The sequence below is a fragment of the Choloepus didactylus genome, chromosome 2 (genome assembly GCF_015220235.1).
Source record: "Choloepus didactylus isolate mChoDid1 chromosome 2, mChoDid1.pri, whole genome shotgun sequence".
NCBI classification, from domain to species: Eukaryota; Metazoa; Chordata; class Mammalia; order Pilosa; family Megalonychidae; genus Choloepus; species Choloepus didactylus.
Window position 1 is genome coordinate 175,105,641 of NC_051308.1, and position 17,457 is coordinate 175,123,097.

Sequence of the window (17,457 nt, forward strand, 5' to 3'; positions counted from 1 at the left end):
CCCACCTACCCACTATGTATCCAATAAAAGTATTTATTATGGCTTTGTGATGTCTGAGAATTTAATAAAAAATCAGCAACTTCCAACTTGAAGGTTTATTGTTGTGCCATTTCAGAGTTCATAAATGCTATAATTATCACCAACTCTCTCTGGTTTTCTGGAATAAGAATTTTGTCTCAGCAACTGGAATCTGCTGACAGCAAAAGTGGTATTTCTAAACTAGTTCCTTTTGAACACAGAAGTATAAAGACTTATATGAAGTCACTATTTGAATATTTCAGCTTTGTCCACATTAGAACTTCAACTACAAAGGATATGACTAAATACTGGTGCTAACACTGGAACTAAGACTGACTCTAGTTTAAGGCATGTGCAGAACTGGGCTGCAACACCTGGTTTGGCTGCTGGGAAGAAGGCAGAGCTGTAGGCTGTCTATTCCTGAGGCAAAGTCGGCAATGAGGTGCAGCTAGGGGAGGGCAGAGGTAGAAGCTCATACTGAAGTGTGACAGGTGCCCAGGGCATACATATTTCCTACATTGGTCATGAGCTAAAAACAAAACTCCACAAAAAGCTGACTTTTACCACAGGGAAACATGAAGAGGTCAACTATCTGGCTGAAAATCACCCATCTATTGGGTAAGAGCTAGTTAGTTCTCAGAATGACCAACATCAGAGTTCTACTTCCTACTGAGAAAGCAACTTTTCTTTGTGTATTTTCAGGTTATCAAACCTCTTTAATTACCCTCAAGAGCTAATTCAATTATTTTCTGGAAGAAATGTGAGCATAAATGGCAAAATACCAATTATGAGAAATGAAGTTAAATTCAGTTTCTTCTAAGTATTGACCTCAAGAAGAAAGATGAGTGCCAAAGAATATAATTAGACAGGAAGACTTTTCAAAAGCATCAGACTGATGAAGGGAATTACTTTTGTGTACCCTAAAAGAAAGAAAGTCTCTCTATACTGGAGAAAATGGAAAACTATAGAGAGAAACATACTGTATGATGCAGACATTGAAGTATTTAAAATGACTGATACTTTTACTATTTCTCCAAAGTCTAAACATTTAGATATAAATTTAGCCAAACTGTTCCACACGTTAGAAGTAAGGTTTCCAGATTAGTGGTTGCTTAGGGATTGGGAGTGGGGCAGGAGGTAGGCAAAAAGAAGGGGCATAAGGAAACTTTATCCTGATTGTGGTGATGGTTTTATCCATTATCCTGATTGTGGTGATGGTTTCACAGCTGGACACATGTCAAAATTTAACAGATTATAGACTTTAAATATGTGAAGTTTATTGTATGCTAGTTATACCAAATAAATCTATTTTTAAAAAGTGAGGTTTTCTCCTTCCAAGTTTATCTGAATCTGTTAAATTAAAGATTTATACAACCCTTGACACAGAGATGTGGGGCAAGATTCTTATAATATGGCCTTAAATAATTTCAGAATAAAGACAACTTCTACATTACACAAGTTGTAAATAAAAGCATTTCAGTGAAACATTAATTATAAAAATTTCTTACGGAATTGTGAGCCAAATATAATGGTAATATAAAATTAGAAATAAATTGCTTCAAATAAATGAAATATATTTTATTCTTAAAAGGCAATGATGCTACATGGGACATGACTCCCAGGGATGTGAATCTCCCTGGAAACGCAGGACATGACTTCCAGGGATGAGTCTGGACCCAGCATCATGGGAATGAGAAAATCTTCTTGACCAAAAGGTGAAAGAGAAATGAAACAAAATAATGTTCAGTGGCCGAGAGATTTCAAGTGGGTTCAAGAGGTCACTCTGGAGGGTATTCTTATGCACTATATAGATATACCTCTTTAGTTTTTAGCATGTTGGAAAGGCTAGAGGGAAATACCTGAAGCTGTGCAACTCAGTAGACTTGATTCTTGAAGATGATTGTGTAACTATGTAGCTTACACAGTGTGACTGTGTGATTATGAAAACCTTGCAGCTTACATTCCCTTCATCCAGTATATGGACTGTGCCGGTTTGAATGTATTGTGTCCCCCAAATGCCATTATCTTTGTGGTCTTGGGAGAAAGACGTTTTGGCGCTGGTTGGATTTGCTTGGAATGTGCCCCACCCAGCTGTGTGTAATGATTCTGATGAGCTGTTCCTATGGAGGCATGGCCCCGCCCATTCAGGATGGGCCTTGATCGGTGGAGCTATATAAATGAGCTGACTCGGGGGGAGGAAAAATGGAGTGTAGCTGGGAGTGATGTTTTGAAGAGAAGCAAGCTTGCTAGAGAGGAATGTCCTGGGAGAAAGCCGTTTTGAGGCCGGAGCTTTGGAGCAGATGCCAGCTGCCTTCCTAGCTAGCAGAGGTTTTCCGGACGCCATTGGCCATCCTCCGGTGAAGGTACCTGATTGCTGAGGTGTTACCTTGGACGCTTTGTGACCTTACGACTGTAACTGTGTAGTGAAATAAACCCCCGTTTTATAAAAGCCTATCCATCTCTGGTGTTTTGCATTCTGCAACATTAGCAAACTAGGACATGGACAGATGAGAAAAAAAAAATGGGGACAAAAATTGGATGAAAAATAGGGTGGCTTGGGGGATGGAATGCTTTACGTGTTCTTTTTTACTTTTATTTTTATTTTTTTTGGAGTAAGGAAAATGTTCAAAAATTGTGATGATGAATGAACAACTATATGATGGTACTGTGAACAACTGATTGTACACTGTGGATGACTGTAGGGTATTTGAATATATCTCAATAAACTGTATTCAAAAAAAATAGTTAGTGATGGCCCTTCAGCTTTTTAAAATGCAGCTAAGGCAGATGCTTTTCTCTTTAACTTCTAAAAATATATTAAATTAAATTTCTATACATATGAAATGTTGCTAATAGTGTAATGGTGACATATACATATTAAAAAGCCTTATAAAAATAATTTTATTCCAAAAGAATTATTCAAGTGAATTTAGTGCTGCTGTTCCCTCAAAAACATGAAATTAATAGCATCTAGAAAACATTGGTAAGAGTACAACTGAAGAACTGACTATTCACTTTGTACGACGGCAAAGTAAGATTAATGGTTATGTATTTCTCATGAAATGATACAGTTAAGAGTCACAGCAATGTTCTGATATAAAATTAACGTTACATAATATATTATATAAGAAAATATAGTCTAAAATAAGTTGCTATATGAACAAGATTCTTGTTATCTCTTGAAGAAAATGTTTTAAAGTATGAAAACAATATAACTTTTCCTTTCTGACTTTAGAGAGGCCTACTGGTATCAAACATTGGCACTTACTTTCCAATAGTATTGGGTAGCATTGTAAGTTGATTGTCATCTACTTTTAGAGTAGTTAGTTTTTTCAACAGTCCTAAAACAGAGAAGAAGGTTTATTAATACATGAGAACAAATTTATAACAGGAAATGAGACTTAAAAACAATAAAAGTAATTACTTGTGATGAATGTATGGCACTCTGCAGCACCTGGTTACATAACCCTACAAACTGATATTTGAGTGTAGTCTGCTTATAGTTATGACCTTCCAGTTGCAAAATATTCACTTACATCAATGGTCATTCTAGGTGCAGACAAATTAAACAAAACATAGGGCTCTGTAGAAACCTGAATTTACACTAGTATTACTACATTTCTCTTTTCTGTTATGTAGCAAATAGACCAGTTAAAATCTTTCATGCCAGCTATGATTTAATATTTAATTAACTCCTAAGCACTAATGACAAACATTCCTGTTGTGATGCAAATTGAAAACAAATCTGAATTAAGCCTAATAACCAACAAACGGATACTGAGGTATTGCAATGTAGAGGTTATAATTATGGACTTGGAAAATTACAACATATAATCTCATACCCTTTTTGGTACCATGAATCCTTGACTTGGTTCAGCAGTAAGCACAAAAACTTGCAATTTTTTACACACCAAGTATAACTGCCCAAGAATTGAAGTTACAACTATTTATCTGTCACTGGCTGATTTACTCTTACTGCTTCCTCTTCCTAGGGTTTTAATGTGCAATAGCCACAGAGTAATTCCATAATAGTTGTATTTGGCATAATTGACTACCTTGTTCATCCATAACATAACCTATCGTATCAATATGGCATAAATAACCAAAATCCAAGGGCAAATAGCTAACTTTTGAATACAATTTATTTTTCTTAACTTTTGCTTTTTTAGAACCTAGGCATGTACGTTATAGACTACTGCGTTCTGCAGAAAACTTGTTCTGATGCATTAGTAGGTTCCACGATAAAATTGTTTGGAAAATACCAATTAAACAAAATTAAACAGGTTTCTTTAATGCAGTTTTCTAGGAGCTTTTAATACAGTAATGTAGCAATATGATTCTCCAAACTCATTTGTGGAATTCATGCATGTGCACACACTCGTGCACAGAGTGTCTAGTAAAGCTAGTGTTTTCTGAGTATGCTTTGAGAAGCAGGACTGTAGGTTATGTTACCTCCTCTCCTGACTCAAGTGTTTTGGGGATTCCTTAGAGTCACAGAGTAAGTCAAAAAGAGTTTGAAATAAAAGCTGTTGTTGCATTTTAATTACAGTATGCTTGGTTGCATATTCTTCAGAACCACTCAGAATCTCTACTTCAGTGGAGAGAAATGTTACCACTATCGGACTGGTATGAGAAATCCCTATAATATTTAGAGCTAATATATCAGCTTGTGCCCCCATGAAAACCACAGGAAACAGCAGCACCTGGGAAAGAGGAAAATCACATTGCAGTAATTTATCTCTTAAGTCTGCACACCTACTGCCATATTTATCTATGTTCAAAGGGTGCTTGAATCATTTTAGGTTCTCTAGCATTAATGTTAAAATATCAACCTTGGAAATAAAAAAGAAAAGCTGAGTTTGTTCACCAATCATGGGGAAAATAAAGGGAACTGTGAATCACAGCTAAATTATTTTATGATTTAGTAGTCCTGATCAGACTATCACCCTTGCCCACCTGAAGAGGTAGACAAAGGTTGGCAGTCTCAAATCACTTGACTGGGTCACAACAGGTCTGGGCTGTGCCACAGATGGCTGAGCAATTACCGTGAAGCCAGCTTACAGCACACTCTTTAAGAGGATCGGGTCCCAAGTATAAAGCAGTCGTTAGAAAACCAGGAGACAGGTCAGGGACGAAGGCTAAAAGGTTGCAGCAGACTTTTCCAGAGAACAGAGTAGTGGCTCTGACAAGTGACAGAAGCTTCTACAGCTTTAAAAGTTAAAGCAAGTTGAACCTTCCTGTTCAGCTCCATGTCTGTTGATCTAAAGGAACCTCACTTATTTGTGACGTGGCTACTTTTACCACTCACATATTCCCTTGAAGGAAATAATTCCGGAGATTCTGTAGGAATCTGATTGTACCTGGAGTGGAATTAGGCCACCAGCCTCACCCTCATTGCTCACGTCTTCCTCTGAAAAATAACTTATTTACCACATTTCTGTATCATATCTGCTTTGACTTTCTTTTTCTATCTTATAGGGTTCAAAAGGATTTGATCCTTTTCCACTTCTCTGTGCACTTTCACAGTTCCCCATCCTTTTATTCAATACTTCCAACCAAGAAGTAATGGAAAGAAAGAAAAAGGAAAACTTTTTACTATGATTTTAGCTTCTTATATATAAATAATTAGCACTGATTTATTAAATATTAATATTATTAAAACAGCTAATATTTACATGGCATTTATACATATATATGTAGAATTTTGAAAGCCAAATAGTTGTGCACTCATGAAATCTAAGACAATAATAATAATTAATACTATTATAACAACTAACATTAATTGAGTGCTTAACTACATGCTAGGTACCGTGCTAAGCAATTTTACATGTATTAGATCATTTATTCTTCTAAATCATTCCATGATGCAGATACTATTACTGCTTAGTTAATAGATGGTGAAACTGAGGCACAGAGACATTAGGTAACTTGTGTAAGGTCACACAACAGTAAGGTGGAAGAGCCAGAATCTGAAATCAGATAATCTGAGTACAAAGTCTGTCAGCACTGTATCCTCAAGCACTAAGTAAATAAGTTATTTGAGAAAGTAAAAAACAAAAACAAAAACAAACAAAAAAAAAAACTTTCCCTTATTGAATCCCTCTGCTATCCAAAGATACTGATCATTAAAACTCTCTATGTAAAAGAAGAGAAAAGGAGTCTCTAGCATTTTCCCTCGAACCAGCGCAGGGAAAAGACTTGTTGGTGCTGAGTATTTCACGCCATTCAAATACCCTGCAGCTGCAGAGGAAATAAATTAGGCATGCAGGACGTAAAGATTTTATTTTAGTTGCTGTTCCCCTTTATTAATATACAATACACTTCTTATCTTTTACTCTTTTAAATATCGGTAGTGCAATAGACAATCTATGCTCTAAAGAGGAAGACAAGATTCAATTTCCAAACCAGTGAGTATAAAATAAACTATTTTAGGACCTCTGAACAGACCTTTTAGTCCTATATCCCAGATATTCCTCTTAACCAAGAAGGGAATTCTCTGAATAAAGTCAACAATTCTACATCTATAACCAGTGACTCTGGCAACTCTGCAGATATACAAGATACAATTTTCCCTGAGAGATCAGTAAGGTACAAAGATTACTCTGAGGAGTAAGTTACTATCAAAGTGCTGTGTTTTTTATTTCCAGAACCGTTTGGATCTTAATTGAAGGTCTTAAATACATAACACCAGCTGTCTGCCCTATCTGTTTAAACCAGCCAAATATTAGTCTTATGTTCTTTATTACCTATACATTCTGTCTACCCTAGACCAGAAGAAAATTTCCTAGCCTGCTTTCTTAGAGGAAAATATTTAAAACGTCATGTTGCTTAATTTTCCACCTTTTCTTTTAAATCACATTTTCTATGTTTTTTTAGATGTGTCTCATAACCAGAATATAACTGAACTTAAAAAGGTCTAGTCTGGAATTCTGGGTATTACAATGAATAATTTTAATCCATTTAAATCCATTATTTTTATTGTGATTTATGACAAATAATTTGATTTTATTTCTGTCATCTTATTTTATGCTTTCTATTTCTATGATTTTTAAATTTAATTTATTTTTTCCTCCTTTCTTCTGCTATATGAATAATTTTTTTTTATCCCGTTCTTCTCGCACTGCTGGTTTTGAAGTTATAGTTTCCTAGGCTGCTCCAGCAAACATCATGAAATGGGTTGGTTTAAACAATAGGAATTTATTAGATTACAGTTTTGAAGCTGGGAAAATATCCAAATCAAGGCATCATCAAGGTAATGCTTTCTTCCTGAAGACTGGCTGCTGGTAATCCATGGATCCTCTGCTACATGGCTAGATACATTGTGGTATCTTCTGGTCCCTCCATTCTCTTATGGGTTTTCTTGATTTTAGCTTCTTGCTTCCATGCTTTTTTTTTTCTCTCTCTTTCTCTGTATTCATTCCCTTTATAAAGGACTCCAGTAATAGGATTGAGACCCATCCTGAATGAGGTGGGTCACACCGTAACTGAAGTAGCCTCATCAAAAGCTCTTACTCACAATGGGTTCACACCCACATTAATGGATTAACTTTAAGAACATGTTTTATTGTGTGTGTGGGTACATACAGTTTCAAACTATACCAGAATCCATTTCTATTTAAGGAGATATATTTAAATTATTAACATGCATATTTAACTTTATATTTCCTATAACTTCTAAAGTTATTTGGTATTTCTAGCCTTGTCCCAAACAGCATAAGCACCTTACAACTCTTTAACACCCTCTAAAAACTCTCTTCCATGCTTTTTATTTCAACATTTTAAATATAAAAGTTATTCTTTTACATCATTAGTCATTTAGATCTACCAACTTAATTTGCAAAATCAGTTGTTCACCATTACTTTAGGTATTCATTTCCTTCATTCTAAGTTTATTTTTCTATTTTCTGAGCAAAGTACATCATTTAAAAGTAGACTCTTTCAGATTTTGTATACATTAAAATATATTTATTTGGTCCTCAATCTTGAATGATTGCTGGGTATAGAATTCCAGTCTGCCTGTTAATGTCCTTCAGTATTTTGAAGATATTAGTACACTATCTAGAATCCCTTGCTACTGATGAGAATTATGCCAACTCTTTAATTAATATTTTATAGATAAACTCTTTTTGCTCTACCTAGCCTTAAGATGTTTCTTTTTCTTTGTAGTTTCACAATAAGAAGCATGGGGAAACTTATTATATTTATCTTTAACACTATTGTGATCTTTTAAAATGAGAAATTACTAGTGTCTTTAATTCTGAAAAAAAATCTCAGCAATCTTCTTTTTGAATAGTTTCTCTCTGCCATTCCTTCTTTTCTGTATTTCTGGAATTCTTATTGAACATAAGAGTAGCTGCAATTTCCATTCCATTCTCTGAGTCTCTTAACTAATCTTAAATATTTTCCATTAGAAAATCTCTATATGCTTGTTGTGTGTAAATTCTCCAATATTACCTTCCAATTTACTAATTCTATATTTGACTACATCATCCTGTCTTTATCATAGCTGGCCAAGTTTCATTTCTATTTGACTATGTGATATTTTTATCTCTATGATTTTGAATTGGTTCTTTTTCATAAGCTCCTGTTCTTAGTCATAGCTCCTGTTTTTCTTTTATAAATTCTTATTTTTATGAGTGCTATACTTCCTTTTATCTGTTTAAGAATCTACACATACTTACTTCAAAGTCATTTTTATGTTGCTTGATAATTTGTTTCCCCTGTAGTAAATTCTCCTGTTTGAGTTTTGGGTTGCCATAACAGCATCAGGGTTTCTTTGAAATTTTTGTTTGCAAGCTCATTTGTGAGAACAATTTTTTTTTTTTTCCCCTTACCTATGCTATCCCTCCCTGTCTGGCTATTTTCTGATTACCTCCAGCAAACTTCCATATTTCTGCAGTTCAAGAATCAGGTTTTATGTTAGCAACCTGATGCTCTCATCCCCTGTGGATGTTTCAGATTTAGCCCAAACTAGCTTGTGACTTGCCATAGTTTTCAGCAGTAAATCCAAATTTGTTCTATCCTTCTGCCCTAGCTTCACATAGTGGTTACAGGTTTTTAGCATTCTCTATTCACAGAAAAGGGGCTCCTGTCTTAATCCCCTGTAATCACTGATACCCTTGTCATGCTTAAGATCCTTTTGTTTTTAATTTCCCTGCAGGCACTGAGCTTGTGGCTGCCACTGCTGTTTGTGGTCCAGAGCCTATCTGGCCAGGGCTCATCATGGTTTTTCCATTCTATCTCTGGCTCAGGTATATGCTTACACTTCTTAAGCAAGGCTAAACTATTTCATTTACTAAACATTTAAGGAGAACCTAACATATGCGTGGCACAGTTCTAGGCACTGAGGAAAGCAGCAGTGAACAAAAATATGTTCTTTGAATATATACAGTTTTTCTAACTTTTCACTATGTACTTGGATTGGTGTGGAGTAGTGATTGAGTAGGGGTGTTAGGTTACATACTAAGTCACTCTGCCATCTTGAACTGAAGATGCTCTTTTTAATTAATATACTTCATTAGCTGCTATCACAAAACAAACAAACAAAAAAAAACAACAAAAAAAATAGTATTTCTTAAACTTACCCAATCACAAGTTTCACCTAGAATGTTTAACAAAAATACAGATCAAAGGGTGCATCACGGACTTTCAGAATCAGAATTTTCAAAGAAAAGTCCTGGAAATGTGGAAATATTTAATAAAGCTCTCAAGTGAGTCTTAAGGTGATGCAAGTTGGAGAAATACTGTTATAAAATATGTGATTACGTAAATCAGAAAGCCAGCAATTCTAGAAAGAAATAAAAGCCAGACTGTGATTTTGCTAAACCTAGTGCTATCAGCTTGAAAGGATGTTGAAAATGGAAACTACAAAATATTAAAGAAAAATGTGGGAAACTGCATTGCCTTCTAGCCTCCCCTCAGTCAGACTTAGGTTGTGACTTAATTTTTAGAAGCATTATTAAGTTCCAGAACATGTGACACACCTGTTTCAAAGTGTATGTTAAAACCTATATTCCACAGTTAAGTAATTTGAGGAATGCCCTCCTAGCTGAGTCCTCTTATAAGCAATAATAAGCCACCTATACAAAAAGAAAGATTTCCTCATTATTTAAATTGAAATACTCCATTATTTTACTCATTTTATATTTTACTTACTTTATAAAAAAAGTATTGAGTGCTTACTGTATGCTAATAAATTATCTGTTCTCATGAATGTTAACATCATGTTAAAGACATCCTTTTTAAAGAATAGAACCATAAGATTTAAAATTTGTTATACATTTCTACATGTTATTCTTAAAGTGCAGCAATGTTACAACAATATTATAAATAAATCTATCAATATTCTATTGAGAGAAGCTACTATAACTCTATGGTGATACAAGGATACATATATAGTTACCAAATTACTCTAAATATAAGACATATATTCATTACAGTAACATTTTACAACTTAGGAGGTCTAACAATCTTAAAAACATATAAATTTAGTAGGATAATTTTAATAGGAGAGTCTTCTAGAATTTGACAATTAGAGCTAACATTGCATTTTAAGATATTTGTAAAACACTATTTTATGATCTTGAATGGTGATTTGCTAACTTATTAACAGTATATTCCTCATATCCATGGATAAACTATACCACTGAAAAAGAAAATGGTGTATATCTAACACAAACATTCATGAGAAAATAGTATGTTCTTACCTATAGAGTCAGGCAACTGCTGCAACATATTGGATGACAATAAGAGGTCTTCTAGGGCTTCACATCCAGAAACTTCCATGTCAACTGTTTCTATTCTGTTTTTTGACATATCCAAGTATACCAACATCTTTAATTTCCCTATAGACTTGATGACATTGCATAAACTCAGGGTTAGTTGAGAAATTTTCACAATACATAGTAAAATTATAAAATTTAAAACAACATAAAATTAATTTTAAAAGCAATTACAACAACAAGTGTTGTCAAGATTGTGGAGAAATTGGAACTCTTGTAAACTGACGGTAGGAATGTAAAATGGTGCTACCACTTAGAAAAGAGTTTGGCAGTTCCTTGAAAGGACTGAAAAATGGACCAGAAATTCCTAGCTGTATTCCTAAGAGAATGAAGACATATGTCCACACAAAAACTTACATGAAAGTTCATAGCAATATTATTCATAATAGTCAAAAAGTGGAAACAATCCAAATGTCCATCAACTGATGAATGGATAAATATAATGTGGTGCATTTATTCAATGGAATATTATACAGCCACAAAGCGAATGAAGTACTGATACCTGCTATGGATTAACCTTGCAAACATATGCAAAATGAACAAAACCAGACACAAAATACCACATATAGTATAATTCCATTTATATGAAATGTCTAGAATAGGCAAATCTATAGACGCCGAAAGTAGATAAGGGTTCTCAGGGGCTTAGGGGAGGTGAGCTAACAGGTCTACAGTATCTTTTAGCGGTGGTAAAAGTGTTCTAAAATCAGATTTGTGAGTACACAAAAAATCACAAGGTCTAAAATAAACTTTGTGATTATACTAAAAACCACTTAGTTTTATACTTTAAATGGATGACTTCTATGGTTTATGAATTATATCTCAATAAAGCGGCTAAAAGAAAGTACAAATATAATCTCAAAGTTGCCACTGAATAAAAAAATAGACAACCAAAGTTGCCAGTGACACAATGCATGTAGACATGTTGATCCTTACTATTTCAAATGCATTAGAAAGGTTTTAAATTATGATTTGGACTTTATCCTACAAAGCAAATTCAATGTTTTATTTATTCAACAGTCCTTTTTGAGGATCTTCTGTGCACCAGGCCCTGTGTTATATATTAGAAAACAATATGAATAAGACAAAGTCTTCATCCTTAAGGAGTTCAGAGTAGTGAAAGAAACTGTCAGGTGAACAAATAAATACAATACCCTGTATGTGCAATAAAAAAAGCATGAAGGGGATGCTACAAAGCTACAAACTGCCTGGAAGACACTGCCTGTGAAGAAAAGCAGAACCTGTACCTGGAATAAAAAACAGCACGCACATTCAAAGAGAAGTGTGAAAGAGTATGGCATGTGTGAGGAAGATTGGAAAATTCAATCTGACTGAGTCCAGTGATTAAATTGGGATTATAGCAAGAAGCCAGCTATTGAAACACCTTACATGTTATGTAAGGAGATGTGAACTTATCTTTTAGGCAAGGAAAACTCTTGGAAGCTTTTTTTTTTTTTAAAAAAATGTAATACAATTTATTGAATTTTGTAGGCATGGAGTTTGATGTGCAGGGCTGCCTTTGATGAGGAGCATAAAATCACTGATTAAGTCCTGTAGACATTTCTCACCATGGAAGTTTTTGAGCCTGCATGTACGAGATAGACTCTTTTAATCACCATACATTATATAAAAAGGAACAGTAGATATCTAATGCTTTATTGGTACTTTTCATCTGAAATACTAAATATAGAAACCCCAAACAGAGCTTCTTGGAAGCTTTTAGGATGGGGAATGATGTGATCAGATTTGTACTTTGAAAAAAAAAAAAAAACTTTAGGGAACTGTGAAGGGTAGATTTGTAACTGGACAGACGGAGTTAGGGATTCCATTTAGAAAGTTCTTGAAGTGATTTAGCTGAGAGATGGGAGGGACTTGAATTAAGCCAGATGGAGTGAGGATGAAGAGGGGATAGACTCAAGAGAAACTCAGAAGTGGGATGATTGGATTAGTGGCTGACTGCTGAGGACAGGGGAGGAATCAAGTTAGATCTTGTGCAAGGGATGAAGAGTGATCAGTTAGTTGGGACACAGACTACAGGAGTTAGAACAGGATGAAAGTCCTCATTTACCCTTTCTCTGGGGCATGTTTTTGCAAATAACAATGCAAAAATAATGTTTTGAAAATAATTATCCCCCCACATATCTAGTGTCCAAGGGTCCATGTGTTTGTCTGGCTTACTTGTATACACTTTACTAGATTGTCTTTACTTATTTGACAGTTTCTAAATTAATAATAAATGAAAAAGTCAATGTGTATAATACACCTATTTATTTATTACATACATACTTGGCACTGTGCTAAGCACTTTACAAACTATTTTTTTATTTCACTCTTTATATTCTTGCTATTCAAAATGTGTTCTGTAGACCAGCAGCCCTGGCACCACCTGGGAGCTTTTAGAACTGTAGAATCTCAGACTCACTCCAGACCTACTGAAACAAAATCTGCATTTTAACACAGATTAAGGTTTAGGGGGTTCCTGGGAAGCAGGATGAAGGCAGAGATTTGCGAGTGCTCCTAGGATCAACACATGTGGAAAGGAACAGATGGTGGGGGGAAGAGACAGGATTGGGCAGACGAGGTTGGGCTATAATGAAGTCTTGAGGAAGTCCCTTCATGGAGCACTGAAACTGTCCTGAGTAGGGGAGAAGGGGCCAGGACCTTCATAGCCCTACACAGATTGGTCACTGGGTGCAGGCTGCCCTGGAACAATGAGGACGTGATCCTGGGTGAGGAGGCTCTCTTCAGATGAGCAATGTGTGAAGAGATAGGGGAGCTATAATCACCATTCCCAGAAGCTAGGAGAATGGAGTAAATACTTCATTCCTAAAGAAGGACACAAGAGAGTCCACTACAAGTAACATTTCAAGGTCACCCACCTAATAAAGGAGTGGAACTGAAATTCAAACTCATTTTTATCAGATTTCAAAGCCCCCTTGATCAAAGTGCTAGTTCATGGCTTCCAACCCCCTAATAAACCCAGCAGTATCCCTTGCCCTGCTCGGTCATCTCCCTATGTGGGCAGAGGGCATGAGCACAGGCTTGGAGTAGCTACATAAGTTTCCAAGCTAAGAACAGAGTATTTTGGATAAGTCAGGCCAGAGTGCTAAGTCTCCGCCCATACTTAGAGCTATGTTACTTGGAAAATGCAGTCACTTTACTTATAGAGTTCTATCCCAAAGGGCTCTTATGTTACCCTGGCTTACATTTATTTTCTGATGAGCATTAAAAGAGCTGATACATGTATTTGTGTATGTGTGTGTGTGTGTTTGACATTCCCTTTATCATGAGAAATTTCTTTCCTCCTTGAAGATTTCTTCATTGCAATCTCCAAGGTAACTCAATATTTTGGTATGCAGTTTATAATAATTCTTTTTGGAAGGAAAATGACAGTTTGGTATTTATTTTTGAGGCTTCCTAAACCTTCACTTTCAAACATCTTATAAAGGCAGTAGCAGTCTGGACTGGCAAAGGCCTCTGAAGCCCATGTCTCAAGAGTCCTTCATGATCTCTAATGCTGCTCCAACACCTTGGGGCACAAAAGAGTATGTTGGTAGGCAGTGGAAAGCAACTGAAAGGAGCATAAAACTATAACAAGAGGCATGGGTATTCTCATGTTGAGTATAACAAAATATGAAACTCAAGTATACTAACTAAAGCAAGACATTTACTTAAAGCCAGAAGTATATACAAAAAATCTACTTTCAAAACAGACAAATTGGACAGCATTATCTATTTTGCAGAAGATTTTATCACCCCCTTTACACTTAAATATTAAATCTTATTAAAGAATTTTAGCTGTGAGCTGCTTTGCAAGGTTGAATTTTGTGAACAGAAATACTGTGGAAAGTAAGATGAACCTAATTCTCCCTTGTGCCTTCTATGGGTTCTATAGAGACAGAATTTTGGAGCATCATAAGTGAACAGCAGCCGCTGGAGCTGGTTTGAATTTCAACTCCACCATTATTGGCTGTATAACTGGGGCAAGTTACTTACTCTTTCTGTGTTCCAGTTTTCTCATTCATAAAATGGAGAAGGGAATAGAAACTATTTCGTGTGGTTGTTATAAAGAGCAAATGACTCTATATTTGTAAAGCAGCTAGATCACCCCTGGTACATGATACATGTTATGTGTTTTTAAATAAATATATTGAAGTAGCAGATATAAACTTTCCAACTAGATGTACAGTCTGATTCACCAAGCTCTTTACTGAATGCATAATAAATACATGGCCCTAGTGCAAGCCTTTATCAATTTCTGTACCAGGAATTGATGAGTCTCTTACCTAAGCTAACCCAGGACTTGGGCATACCTTGAAAAATAGCACAAATCAGTTGTACTATGTGTAGTAGAATCTGTATCTGTCTCACCTCCTATGTATGATTTCCTCAAATGCAAGGTAATCGTATATACTATATTTGTAACTCTGACACCTAGTATAGTTCTTGTTTCATAGAGATGTACTGGTAAACAGTTTTTTAATAAATCAATAAATAGAAGATGTGCAAGTTGTCTGCTTTGTGTCTGTGATGAGAATAGAAATGTATCATTTTGATAAGAGAAGAAAGCATTTATTTTTCCCTTATCATTTTCCAGAAATTTTTTCCTTTATGCAGTCTCATGCTTGTTCAAAGAAAGAATAAGCTTTTTCTTTTTGCTGCTTTGCAATCATTTTAAGAAATTTTAATGTCAATTCAAAAGAGCAATAAAATTGGCTTTGGAAGCTGACATCCATAGCTTCTAGGGTGGCTGAAGAATTATTACATAGCCAGCTGCTCTGTCTACTCAGCCCAGTGCAAGAGGTTTGGCATTGGCCATGCCAACTGGGTGCCTGAGGTTACTGTGTGTGTGTGTGTGTTTGTGTACACACATGCTTCTTTGAGTGCATGTGTTAGGGGCAGTGAGGGACAGTGCTTTATGATAAGCACTTCTTTCATTGGAAAGAAAAAGCACAATAGTCATACTCAGTGAGCTGGCTGATAAGCCTACTCTTCAAGAGGTATTACTGGACTGCCCTTTACTTCAGGAAATAATTTGACTCTAGTTCAACTTTCTGTTTTTAATACTTTATGATTCTTGCCATTTTCAAAAATTCAATGGGTTTTATTGAAAATCTACTGATCTGAGAGTGTGATTTTTATTTTGTGGAAGAGCTCCAACAATATGAACAGAAGACATTATCTACTTACCTTTAAGATGAAAGCTGATTTTGCAAAACTAACACTTCATGTTATACATAGAAATTCTTTTTTTAAAATATAACAATATGAATTTCTCAGCTTTTAGAAAATGGTAAATATGAAAAGAAATGACAAATATATCCCTAAGGAACAAGAAAACTCTTCCATACATTTTACATATCTATACACTCACAAAAGATACAAAATATTTAAAAACAAATCAGTGAAAAATACTTGGTGACTGAGCACTCCTAGCAAGTGTCATTTTAGTTTGAACTGTAAACACTGAGACTTAAGATTTTTAATTACGATCAATATATAACATAAGTTTTGACATGGCATAATAAAAACGTGGAATAATAAAAATATGGCATAATAAAAACTTACATACCCCAGGTAGCACTTGAAGTGCATTATTATCCATCCATAACTCCCTTAGATTTTGTATTTGATCCAGAACTTCAGGCTGGGAGGCAGGTAGGAAGAAAGGAGGGAGGAAAAGAAAGCCTAATTAATGTTTTCTTACCACAAATATAAGATGGAATTTCTTAGACATTGAGCTTTTATTTGATAAATCTATTATTAATCCTCTAAGAAAGTCCAGTTTTAACTGATGACCAGCAAAACCAGTAGTTCTGCAAGTAGCCAACCTAGAATGCATCTTAAATCAATCAGAACAACAATAAAAGTCAAGATCTATTACCTAGTTACACTCTTTCTTAACACTGGACAACTATCCTTTGTAGCATTTATTACACAATGGGGTAGACTGGATTGTGTACTGCAACAAAAGGTGTTCATAATCTTAATCTACATTACTGTGGGTGTGAACCCATTTGTAAATGAAGATGTATTATCAGTTAAGGTGTGGACTCATTTGTGAATAGGATCTTCTAAATTCCCATTTTGGTGTGGCCCTACTGAATCAGAGAGGGCCTTAATTGTTGCTGGAGGCCTTATAAGGAGGAGCCAGAAACTGGAAGTCAGCAGAAACTAGAAACTAGTGAAACCGGAATAGCAGACACAGGAGAGAGAGATTGCCATGTGACTAGAGGCAGAGATGCAAGGCAAGGAACCCTAAGGCTTACGGTAAGCCGGAACCAGAATAATGCTGACTTTGGGGAGAAAGCATTGCCTTGCTGACACTGTGATTTTGGACGTCTAGCCTTCCAAACTTGAGCCAATAAATTCCTGTCATTAAGTTTACAGGAGTTCATGGAAGAGAATTTTTCTAGGTCTTGGCAAAGAAGCAAGCTGACAATAGAGATCTATCTCTATATTTTTAAGAAAGGGGTGGGAAGTTCAGCTGTGGTCCAGAGCTACCATATTGGCATAATAAAAACTTACATGTCCATTTTGTAATTTCTATATTCCCATATCCCCATTGCTTACCATGGTACATTGAACATATTAGGCTCTTATTATTTATCTGTGTATATTAGCATCTACTTATACACACCCAGACAAAATCACAGCA

At 35.3% G+C, this 17,457-nt stretch overlaps 1 protein-coding gene across 7 annotated transcripts in view; it reads right to left on the bottom strand.

Annotated features, from left to right (window-relative positions):
* The window catches only part of LRRC7 (leucine rich repeat containing 7), a 618,288-nt gene that overhangs the window by 151,100 nt on the left and 449,731 nt on the right, over window positions 1-17,457 (bottom strand). For 6 of the 7 annotated variants that reach the window (XR_005215335.1, XM_037826923.1, XM_037826929.1 and 3 more), the window contains exons 9-11: window positions 16,372-16,446; window positions 10,725-10,869; window positions 3,287-3,359 (exon numbers count right to left, since the gene is read on the bottom strand). Coding sequence is in view for 6 of the 7 variants with exons in the window: in XM_037826923.1 (XP_037682851.1) it covers window positions 3,287-3,359; window positions 10,725-10,869; window positions 16,372-16,446 (293 nt within the window). In the remaining variant the exon portion in view is untranslated. Of the gene's footprint in view, window positions 1-3,286; window positions 3,360-10,017; window positions 10,098-10,724; window positions 10,870-16,371; window positions 16,447-17,457 lie in introns of those variants that run through there. The other variant, XM_037826927.1, reaches the window with a different exon arrangement.